General features: G+C 46.0%; 1 protein-coding gene across 3 annotated transcripts; it reads right to left on the bottom strand.

Moving 5' to 3' along the window:
* Positions 1 to 4366: 4366 nt before the first annotated feature.
* On the bottom strand, positions 4367 to 11726 carry RPS24 (ribosomal protein S24). 3 transcript variants are annotated; one of them, XM_066243082.1, is made up of 7 exons: positions 11625 to 11726; positions 9796 to 9861; positions 9102 to 9311; positions 7326 to 7436; positions 6673 to 6690; positions 4826 to 4847; positions 4367 to 4453 (listed from the first exon to the last, which is right to left on the bottom strand). In XM_066243082.1, exons 1-5 carry the CDS (start codon positions 11625 to 11627, stop codon positions 6685 to 6687), a joined length of 396 nt encoding a protein of 131 aa, XP_066099179.1. In that variant the 5' UTR covers positions 11628 to 11726; the 3' UTR covers positions 4367 to 4453; positions 4826 to 4847; positions 6673 to 6684. The 3 variants fall into 3 exon arrangements, with proteins under 3 accessions (XP_066099179.1, XP_066099180.1, XP_066099178.1); XM_066243083.1 differs by lacking the exon at positions 6673 to 6690; XM_066243081.1 differs by lacking the exons at positions 4826 to 4847; positions 6673 to 6690.
* Positions 11727 to 11964: the final 238 nt, after the last annotated feature.

The following is an 11964-nucleotide window of genomic DNA, read 5'->3' as shown; positions in this document are numbered from 1 at the left end:
AGCCAGGCCACGGGACTGTTTGAGTTGCTGAAACCTCTCCGAGCTTTCAGAGGGACTGCTTCTTCATCCATCTCTCAGGGCAGGAACTAGCACACAGCTCAGCGGTAGATGGGGAATTCAGTTGGCCATCTAATAACTAATTCAGTAGTTCCCTGGCAAGACACCTTACTGAACACATAGTAGGAATACAAATCATGAGTCTTATGTAGAACATTGTATGTCCTGCAGAAAACCGCTCCTGAATATTTAAGTGAATACACAAGGAAGCCTGGGAGTCATATGACTGAATTCCAATCTCAGCTCTTTCAGGTATGTTAACTGCTCTAAACCCTCTCTAATGTGGGCCCGTAAGACCCGACTCATGAGTTATTGTGCAGGTTAAAGGAGGTGATTGTTTAATACAGTTAACAGCACCTGTTTCAGCTCCAAGTATGGATTTAAGATGTTGCTTTTAAGGAGCCCCAAATCATCAACTTACTAGGGAAGAGACCAAAACATTAAAAGCTGCTGGATAGGTGGTGGTGCAGCAGTGTCAACGTAGGTCATTGAGGGCCCTGGTTCGAAACCCCGAGATTGCCAACTTGCATGTGAAATCATAGATAGGACCCCATGGTTGTTGGCTTGAGCAAGAGGTCACTGGCTCCACTAGAGCCTCCTGGTCAAGGCATGTATGAGCAGCAGTCAATAAACTAAGGTGCCACAACCAAGTTACGCTTCTCATCTCTCCCTTCCTGTGCCTGTGTGCCTATCTTTGTCTCTACCATGTACACACATGAAAAGCTGCTGCTGGGTAATGGGGGGCACATGCCACTACAAATGGGATTCAGGGCTGTAGTTATTTCTAACATAAAGCACCCCAGTACTCATTGGGCTCTTTAAAACTGCCCTTTTCAGAACCACTTCTAGCTTCTCCTCTCACCACCCTCCAAAGATCCTTGCTATCACCCAGAAAGCCCCAGCAACCACCCCATTCCACCATTAACATCAAGTTGAGGGAAGGGATGTGCTCTCCTGTTGATTCCCGTTTGTAAAGCCAATCTTGCAGTTTTACGGAGGCTCCTTCAAAGCCTGTTTGACAGCAGGAGTGTGGTGATTACTGTCAGGGCCAACAATGTGCTGAATCTCCATGAACCCTGAAGTTCAACAGCACAGCTGTCCACAATTTAAGAGAATTACTGCAAGTCCCAGTCGCTAGGCACTTCAGTTTCCACACTGTTCACAAAGATGCATCCCCCAAGCTTCAAAGTAGACAACACAGGGCAGCAAAGTACCCTTGGGAGCCCCAATTTAAGAGGCATTAACCCAATCAGGGGACCAAGTGACCTGCCCACTCAGCTGGACTAGATGAAATGGAGCAGAGGAGACACAAGACCAGAGAGCAGGTACACAGGGCACAGGCCAGTGGTGGGAGCAGAGGCCACCATGGACTGGTGAATACACCTCTCCTGAGGCTCCCAGACAAAGCTCTAATCCTGTCCAACTGTCACCATGCTGGAGGATGGGCCAGCTGATGCTTCCTCTATTTAGAGCAGGGGTTGGGAACCTTTTTGGCTGAGAGCCATGAATGCCACATATTTTAAAATGTAATTCCTTGAGAGCCATACGACCTGTGTGTTATGCATTATCCAATAAAAATTTGGTGTTGTCCGGAGGACAGCTGTGATTGGCTCCAGCCACCTGCAACCATGAACATGAGCGGTAGAAAATGAATTGTAATACATAAGAATGTTTTATATATTTTTTTAACTTTTTTAAATTTTTTTTTTCTGAAGCTGGAAACGGGGAGAGACGGACAGACTCCCGCCTGTGCCCGACCGGGATTCACCCGGCACGCCCACCAGGGGCGAAGCTCTGCCCCTCCAGGGCGACCAGAGCCACTCTAGCGCCTGGGGCAGAGGCCAAGGAGCCATCCCCAGGGCCCGGGCCATCTTCGCTCCAATGGAGCCTTAGCTGCGGGAGGGGAAGAGAGAGACAGAGGAAGGAGGTGGGGGTGGAGAAGCAAATGGGCGCTTCTCCTATGTGCCCTGGCCGGGAATCGAACCCGGGTCCCCCGCACGCCAGGCCAACGCTCTACCGCTGAGCCAACCAGCCAGAGCCAGAATGTTTTATATTTTTAACATTTTTTTTTTATTATTAAATATTTGTCCATGAGCCAGATGCAGCCATCAAAAGAGCCACGTCTGGCTTGCGAGCCATAGGTTCCCGACCGGATTTAGAGGCTAGAAATCTGGATCTTCATGTAGTCTGTTGTTTTAAAATGTTCTACCTGTCCAAGACTGCCAATTTGTGACCCACAGCATCCCAACCCAGGCAGCTCCCCTAAATAAACAGGCCCAGCCAGTTAATCAGTTCTCTTCTCCAAAGGCTACAGCTACAAACTGCCCTCCCTGAGCACATCCCAAAAAATAACGCTGACTTTGATGCCAACCTTCACCTCCATTCAGACTTCCTGCAGCTGCACCCTCTATCTTCACATCAGACCCCAGTACCCCATTGTGAAAACCACCTTACCTTCAGTTCTTGATCCATTGCTTCTACTAGCCCTGCTCCTTAACTTTGTGTCCAGCTCCTGGGACCATGCATCTCCAACCCCTGCTTCGTTTCACCCCTGCCCTGTACCCAGCCAGCCTGAATTTAACCTCTCCCGGTCTCCTAGTATCCTCCCAGTCTGGCCCCATGTTGCTCACCACTCCCCTACTCCCAACCCCTAGCTGTCACACGAAACTGCAGCATCTGCCTCAGGCACACATGAGCTCTGGCCTCTGTGCATGACTAATTTTAAAATGCCACTCAACTTCAAAATCCCCTATTCTATACCCATTAGTCATTTGGGTGAAAACTGAACCTTACAGGCCTAAATGCCCCACTCCTCCACTCTCCCTACTAGTAGACAATCTGCTGTCTCCTGGTCCTAGCAAGGGAACCCAAAAGACCACAGGTCCCACAAACCATAGTACACGACCTCAGCATAACCACAAATGAACTACACACACCCCTCTATTACTTATTTACTCCTCCCACCAGTTTGTAGCTCCTTCTTCAGTCAAGGCCTCTCACCATTCTCTCTCCAGAATACCTACGACTCCCACCTGCAAGGTTCTTGTCATGCTTTTTTCTTCCTGGATTCCTTTTGTACCCAACCAACCAGTCTTTTAGCTCCTCTACCTCTTCCTGAGGTTTCTCTGGAGCTTCTCATCCACTGCCATGTTTTCTAATAGCATCTGTAAACTTGACTCCCAGATGGATCCACCTACACCTAAAGTGCAAGCCAATCAGGGAAAAATAAAATAGAATCCAAAGCCCATAAGCCATTAATGCCTCTTCTCCCCTAACGCCTAAACTCTTCTATGCTCTCGAAAGGCTTCTCAAGCCACACTGTAATCCTGACACAACCCCTCAAGTCTCTCAACCCCACAACTAATCACTAACCCAAGTTCAGGGCCAAAACCCTGATGCTTCAAAAAGCCATTGAATCAGATCTGGTAGACAAGGCAGCACCAGCTAACTCTCGCTATTTTACAGAAAGCGTGCATATAACCAGACTAATCAAGATTTATACCCTACACCCAAACACTCATTATCCTAGAGCCTCTTTCAAATTCCCCACTCATGATAAACCACTCATTTATCCCATAAGTATACACCTACAACACACACACAATTTCGGTAGATCCTATTCAGGATAAATGAAAATGTGACCTCATTTAAAAAAATTTTTTTTTCTTCATTTTTCCAAAGCTGGAAACGGGGAGGCAGTCATACAGACTCCCGCATGCGCCCGACCGGGATCCACCCGGCATGACCACCAGGGGGCGATGCTCTGCCCCTCTGGGGCATCGCTCTGTTGCATCTAGCCATTCTAGCGCCTGAGGCAGAGGCCACAGAGGCATCCTCAGCACCCGGGCCATCTCTGCTCCAATGGAGCCTCGCCTGTGGGAGGGGAAGAGAGAGACAGAGAGGAAGGAGAGGGGGAGGGGTGGCGAAGCAGATGGGCGCTTCTCCTGTGTGCCCTGGCCGGGAATCGAACCTGGGACTCCTGCACGCCAGGCCGACACTCTACCGCTGAGCCAACCAGCCAGGGCCTCATTTTAATTTTTATTGAGGCTAGCAAATCATCTTTTCAGTAATAAGAACTAAATGGGGTTCTAGAAAGGCCAAAAGAAATTCAGATTTTAAGTCTCTCTCTTAAGAGAAACTACAGATGCAAAATATTAGCATGAATACTCCAAACTGGCCCTCCACGCTCCCATAATGCCCTTACTCTACACTGGGCATCTTGTGCTATTAAACGAAAGGATAACCACCACCCCATCACAACAGACTAGTTACACTCCCAATAAACTTCAAATATATTTCAAACAACAAGTAGACACAGAAAAGTTCTGTTTATTAATCCTCTCATGAGAAATTTGCATAACCACCACAAACAGTCGCTGAAGAATCTTTACTCCTTCTGTGAATCAAAGAAAAAAATTGTTAGTAACTGCTGAACTTTATAAATTAAAAGTTCAAAGCACTCAACAAACTCCAAAATGACACTCATGCAGAACAAATATTAGTAACATAGAATCATGTCAGGTTTGTCTCCTCTTAATACAATGTAAGCATCAAGAAATAAAACATTCAAGTTAGGAATGAAGTAAAAAATAAGTTAAATACTACTAAATTTTTAAAAACAAATCCATGTCATTATTAGTCATTAGTAGGCTACAACTCGAGAGCATTTGTAAATCACTTCTAACTTTATTTCACATGCTCTATTTTTCAATTACTGTGTCAGTAAACCAAGAAGTCTAGTGATCTAAATGAAAAGCTTGAATTATACCTGTTTTCCAATCTCCAGCTCACTGAACCAGTGGCAGGGAAAGGAGAAGGGAAGGGCGAAGAAGGAAAAGAAACATTCATTAAGTCTCTTGAAACTCCAACATAATCTGCAGTTCATGCATGCAATCCCATACCTTAAAGATGACCACTTTCTTCTTTGCAAGTGCATACAGAACACTCCTTGGACATACACATTGATTTTATTACTCTCAATTTTAAGAATACCTTGCCTGATTACTATGGTTCTTATGCAAACAAGGTGGCGTGATGATTTCACAATGGAGAGCGACCAGTATAATAGCAGGCTGCCGCTGCCTACATATAGATGAAGTAGGCATACTGGCCCTCTGCTCTGCCCAGCAACATTGTGCTGGGCACACTACAACTAGCACCATCCACAGACTTGGTAATCATTCCAGACTGAAGTCATATAACCACAGTGGAAGAGTTCTAAATGATCGAGCAAGTCTTTTAAAAGTTGTCTCAGTTCAATTCTTTAAAAGCCACCATGCATGGTCAACAAAGTTAGCACAAATTAGTATTTAAAGTGACAAAATTTAGCAAAATTAAAAATGCTTCAACTGTTCTTCAAACATGATTATTTATTGCTTCATTTAAAATAACTCATTGCACCCAAAAGATAAAGCAAATACCAATATCTGAACAAAAACTGAAATAAAGGAACAGTAATATGCCTGACTTTTTTAGTCAAAAAAAATCCACGTGCTCATTTATGCAATCGTTTCCCAGCTGCCTTTCCAGAGCAGGGCTCGTGCAGTGCAACCAGTGCACCCTGAAGCAGGAGCCGTGATGGCCCGGCCCCACAGGGAGCCCTCGGCACTGGGCACCACTGAGCACTAACACGAGACTCAGGCTAAATGATGAAAAGAATGTGTTCAACATCCCTCAGATTAAGATCAGAAATACTGACTCATTCTTTTCTGCAACCTCCAGAACTTGTCAACAAGTATAAGACTCACAAACAGGGAGTGGCTCTAAGCACAAACAGTTCCTTTGACAGTCTGTTAACTACAACTTAGTGGCACTGGGAAGTCAATGTGACCTGAGTGCTTCGCAGGTGGAACATGTTTACTGCGTGGCCTGGCGGGGAGTCTAAAGGAGGCCCATAGGAGCAGTGACCATCACTGTGTGAAAACCCTACCATCTCCAACCCAGGCTCAGCCCCCTATACATGGTTTAGGCTGTTCAACTGTGCAAAATGTGTTTAAAACAGGGTAGTGGACCATTCTGACCAAATACTTGTGGGAAAAGCATATTTAGCAAAGGCTTTAATGTGAATATACAATTATATTGAAAATTTCTCAATTAAAAAGATATCAGATGAAAAGTTAGAGAGCATTGAAAAACAATGGAAAGATAAAGGAAATAGTAAAAGGCAGCTGTGAGTGGGTGAGCCCAGGACAGAAGCTTTGTCAGATTTCCCAGACCAGTTTATTACCAGAACTGCCAGAGTGGAGCAGTCTCCAAAGTCCCCAAGGGAAAGACTATTCATATTAAAGAACCCTTCCCAAACCCCGTGTTAACTGAAGTCACCTCCTGAGTGTGCAACTTTCTGGAACACAGCTTTCCAAGTGTTATGTTAAAGGGTGCCCACTTAGCAGGCCACCTTCCTCCACTGGGTCACTTCACAACATGCATTTCTGAGCTTCCAAAGTAAGCGTGATTAAAAGTTTTTCTCCTTTGTTCACAATGTACTATTTTGAAACACAGCAGTGGTGTCCTAATAAACTATACTACAAAACTCCACTGTTCAAAGCCAACATGCAAAGCATCAAAGCAAACTCAGTGAAGGTGATGCATCCCACACCGTGCTCAGAATCTCAGTACCTGCCAGACACTTCATTTCTGATGAACAAGAAATCCAAGTAGAAGGAAAAGGCAAAAGAAAAGTTCACAGAACACTTGATTATTTGTTAATTTAACAACCCACCACCTTAATTCAACAGTTTAATTAGCTAGGCAAAGCTGGTAAAAAGCCAGGTATCATTAAATTCACTAAAGTCTTGGCTAACCGGAGAGGTAAACAATTGAGATTTCAGCTGCCTCTCCAGCACACCAGGAAAACGTGGGCCACATTGATTCAACTGCTTCTTAAACCAGTTGTCATCATTCTAACAAAAGTCAAGTCTCAGAACTAGATCTGCTGCCCCAGTAAGTCTATGCCAATTAGCAATAAAATGGAACTTCTGATCGGGCTTGCAAGGCGCCCACCAGGATGATCACTGAACTAATGTGGCCCCTGTACTGCGCTAATCTATGAGCTGTTGTAAAGCTGCTGTGGAAGACGCTACTCTACTGAGGTGGTGTTAAGACACTACATTATGTAGCTTCTCAAAATACATTACCTTCTGTAATCCAGAAGTTACAGAAGAAGTGGAAAGGAAGAAACATTAAGAGAGGTTATTTAAAAATTAAAAGCCCTCTTTTCTAGAAACTAAAGACCTGAAGTTGACATTTCTGTACTTTCTCGTTAACTATACCTTTTTGCCAGCACCGACGTTGGCCTTTGCAGTCCCCCTGACTTTCTTCATTCTGTTCTTGCGTTCCTTTCTCTGTTTTCTTGAGGTCTTCTTCTTTTCATACAGTCCATGCTGCAAAACAAAGAAATACAGAAATGACTTGCAAAACATCATTACTAATTTGGTAGGGAAATGGATGAGGCTGGAGCTCAAGAAATGAAGCTCCCCAAATTTAATCTTTCCAAATACATTTAATACTGGAACAGAAAAGTTCATTAAAGAAACAGTATGTGCCCTGCCCTGTTGCTCAGTGGTAGAGCGTCGGCCCAGCATGTAAAAGTCCTGGGTTTGATTCCCAATCAGGGTGCACAAGAGAAGTGACCATCTGCTTCTCTACCTCTTTCCTCCCTCTTCTCTTTCTTCCCCTCCCACAGCCATGGCTCAAATGAGAAAGTTGGCCCCAGGCACTGAGGATGGCTCCATGGCCTCACCTCAGGCACTAAAATAGCTCAGTTGCCAAGCAACAAAGCAGTGGCACCAGATGGGCAGAGCAGTAGGCCCAGATGGGGGTTGCCAGGTGAATCCTGGTCGGGTGCATGCAGGAGTCTGTCTGCCTCCCCACCTCCCACTTAATAAAATAAACAAACAGTAACATGGGAAACAAACATCCACTCCACAGTCCCTGCATGTAAGTTAAGGGGACTTGGCTATCATTGTCTAGCCTTAAACCCACAGGTCACAAGGTCTTCATATTCTGACCTCTCTTCAAGGTCTCTTCCATTTCACCTCCAGACTTACTACGCCCAGCTGGCAGAAGAGCCTTTATCAAGAGTTTTACCCAGCCTCCATGAAGAATGCTATCATCAACACACTTATTTTCACTCTGCCATGTTTCACTTGTTCCTGCTGCCTAGAAGACTGCTCCACATCTTTACTAGGATTTCAGCTTCAACACCACCACTACGCCTCCCAGACCACCCAATTCAAGAGTGCAGCACCGCCTGATCAGGTATGGCATGGAGGACAGAGCATCAGCCTGGGTCACTGAGGACCCAGGTTCGAAACCCTGAGGTCGCCAGCTTGAGCACGGAATCACAGACATGATCCCATGGTCCTGGCTTGAGCAAGGGATCACTCGCTCTGCTGTAGTCCCCCCAACCCCATTAAGGTACATACGAGAAGCAATCATGAACTAAAGTGACACAACTGTAAGCTGATGCTTCTCATCTGTCTCTCTCAAACAAACAAACAAAACCCAATGCCACACCAGTGATCTCCATCAGAGCCCTGCTCCAGGAAGATTTAGCTGACAGTAGGGAAGAAAAGGGCTAGAGGACAGACATAAGAAACAATCTACTTGCTAGTTTAGTTTACCATGTAGGATGTAAGCTTGGAAGCTTGCCCAGTCCACTACTATAGTTTACTGTAGTTCACTCTAGTGCCTGGCACTTAGGAAATTATCGAAAAATCTTTTGTTTCCTGGCTACCCATGGGAACTAACTCCAAACTCAGACAGCGTTTGATGATAAGGACTTCAATTTATTTGGTGCCAACCTTCCTCCCCAAATTCACCACTTCTAGTTCCTACCTCCAGGAATACTATTTTACCTGCTGATCTGGACCCAACTCAAATGCTGCAGACCCCACCTCTGAACCCCCACCCTCTCCCTTAAGAGTTCTGTAAGTCTGAACGTTGTCCCTGCCCAGACTGCTTGCTCTGGCTTATTCCACTGTACCCAAAACACACGCTATTGACAAATGTCTTCAGCAGCTGTTGAACAAAATGAAGATACCCACTCTTGCAAGTCTGTGTTTGGGTTCATTTTTCTTTGCATAGTCCAAGGAATCATAAATCATGCCAAAACCAGTTGTCTTGCCACCACCAAAATGGGTTCTGAAGCCAAACACAAAGATGACATCTGGTGTGGTCTTATACATTTTGGCTAGTTTTTCCCGGATTTCTGTCTTGGGTACTGTTGCCTTCCCAGGGTGAAGGACATCAATGACCTAAGAGTAAACATCAAGTTTAGTATTTATTATAGTGAAACACATCTTTAAAAGACTGAAGAACAGGCCCTGGCCGGTTGGCTCAGTGGTAGAGTGTCGGCCTGGCATGTGGGGGTCCCAAGTTCAATTCCCGGCCAGGGCACACAGAAGTGCCCATCTGCTTCTCCACCCCTCCCCCTCTCCTTCCTCTCTCTCTCTTCCCCTCCCGCAGCCAAGGCTCCACTGGAGCAAAGATGGCCCGGGCGCTGGGGAGGGCTCCTTGGCCTCTGCCCCAGGCGCTAGAGTGGCTCTGGTCTCCGCAGGGCGACACCCCGGAGGGCCAGAGTATCGCCCCCTGGTGGGCGTGCCGGTGGATCCCGGTCGGGCGCATGCGGGAGTCTGTCTGACTGTCTCTCCCCGTTTCTAGCTTCAGAAAAATACCAAAAAAAAAAAAGAAGACTGAAGAACAATTAACCAAACGTCAATGTGCTAAGTAAGCCATTACCATTTGTTTCCGCTGAAGTAGTCTGTTGGTCATAAACTTCCTGGTCCGGATAGTTACTGTGTCATTCTGAAAACGTAACACACTAGTTAATAAAACTACTCAACCTTTCCTTGGCCTTCCTGTGATTTGCCAAGATCTAGAACTGCACTGTCCAAATTAGCAGACCCTGAACACATGTGACATGTGGGTAATTAATTAAAATTAAGTAACATTTAAAATCCAGTTCCTCAGTTACAGGAGCCACATTTCAAATGTTTAAGAGCCACATGGACTGGTAGCAGGAAAGCTTCAACATAAGGTGAAAGACACAGCTGCTCTGTGGAGTAGCCACTCTATTTCACTGCTCCACTAATAAACTTTTACTTTAAACTCTGAAAACAAAAAAAGGGTATAAACTCCCTTCTCCTCCCCAACCCGCTTATCACAGTGCCTAACTCACAGGGCACACTTCACATACACAATATACGTACCAAGAAAATGGACTCGGCAGCTTTGTGTGAACCTGTAAATATTACTTCACTTTATGGGAATCACCCTGGAGCACTGTTACAACCTCAGCACTACTGATGTTTTGGTTCAGCAAATTCTTTGCTGTGGGGACAGTCCTAAGCATTGTAAGATATTTTAGTAGCAACCTTGGCCTCTAGTCACTAGATGCCAGTAGCACCACTTCCCACTTCAAAACAAAATGTTTGCAGACTTTGTTCCCTTTGGGGCAAAAGCCAACCCCAGTTAAGAACACCTTGTCTGGAGTAAAACTGCGACTCACACTAACAGCAGCATCCTGTATGACCCTGACACCAAAGCTGCACTACCCACATGTAAACTTCCCTTCCTGAAGGGCCAACTCTCCAGCCCATAAAACCAGGTCCCCTCTGAATGCCCACAGCTCTTGTTTACACAACCACCAAGGGATGTCAGCATGCAGCATGTTACCCTGACTAAAAGGTTACCCTCTGAAAGGATGGAGAAGGGGGAGGCTTGCACATGCCAACTACAGGTAACTAGATTTCAATTTGTTTGAAAAACTACACCAAAGTAAGTTAACTTCGAAAGCACCTCATCATAAAAGCAAAGGGTCAGGAAAAAACGGCTCACAAGTGAAGTAGACTCAAAAACTGGTGCTAGGCCCTGGCCAGGTGGCTCAATGGATCAAGCCTCCTGGGCGCGCACCGAGGTAGAAGTTGCAAATTCAATCCCCAGTCAGGTCACGTATGAGGACTCAATGAGCGAACAACAAAATGGAACTAGGTGGAACAGCAAATTGACGCTTCCCTCTCAATCAATGCAAAAATTAATAGAAAAAAAAAACTGAGGCTGAACCTTTAGAATGATACAACTAACTTGTCACAACTTGATGGCTTCTTTCTAGGGCAAGTTTCCTCAACGTATAACAAAACGATCCAATCAGCTGACAATATTCTGGCTTACACCTGGCAACGGTTCTCACTTGTCCTAACTCGCCTGGGGTCTGCCGGCACCCAGCCACTTCCTGGACTGCCAACGCCTGCAAACCCATCCCAAACAGCGACCGTAGGTGCGATGTTTCCTTCTACGTCACCCAGCCCTTTAAGTTCCACGAATCAAAAACACGCAGCAGCTGCTACAACACTGCCCAGGCCCTTTACTCTGACGCCCGGCGTGTTCGGGTCGACAGCGCTGCCTAGAAAACCGCCGGCGTCTCCGGGGCCCGCAACAACCGGCGTCCATCAGACGCGGCCGGATAAAAACAAACAGATTTCGGGAGGCTGCAGCGCAGACGGGAGAAACGGGGGACGTAGGATGGCTCGGATATGCAATGGATGACTGCACGACCCGGGTAAACTCACCATGACAGCAGCCGATCTTCAAGCAACCAGGGAGGAAAAGAGAGCCACTTTACCCCGGCCAATCATATCAACGCTATGGAAGGACCCCGGGCGTCGCAGGCGTGTGGGCGTGGCCAGACCGCGAGGCCGACCACGCCAATGCCGGATTGAAAGTGCAGAAGGCCCAATGCATAAATATATGGAACAAACAAACCTATGTTTCTCTCTCTCTCTCTCTCTCTCTCTCTCTCTCTCTCTCTCTCTCTCTCTCCCTTTCCCTCTCTTTAAAAACCAATAAATACATAAATAAATAATTTTTAAAAATAACTGTGAGCTAGAGGAACATGCATGGCCAGTATTT

The sequence above is a fragment of the Saccopteryx bilineata genome, chromosome 9 (genome assembly GCF_036850765.1).
Source record: "Saccopteryx bilineata isolate mSacBil1 chromosome 9, mSacBil1_pri_phased_curated, whole genome shotgun sequence".
NCBI lineage: Eukaryota > Metazoa > Chordata > Mammalia > Chiroptera > Emballonuridae > Saccopteryx > Saccopteryx bilineata.
The sequence above is the reverse complement of the archived record's forward strand: the minus strand, read 5'-3'. Positions and strand labels throughout refer to the sequence as shown.

Coding starts and splice junctions, on each gene's coding strand:
- RPS24 (XM_066243081.1), bottom strand. Junction 9,312..9,795: donor TACTTCAGCGGAAACAAATG/GTAATGGCTTAC, acceptor GTTTACTCTTAG/GTCATTGATGTCCTTCACCC. Junction 7,437..9,101: donor CCAAACACAGACTTGCAAGA/GTGGGTATCTTC, acceptor TTTGTTTTGCAG/CATGGACTGTATGAAAAGAA.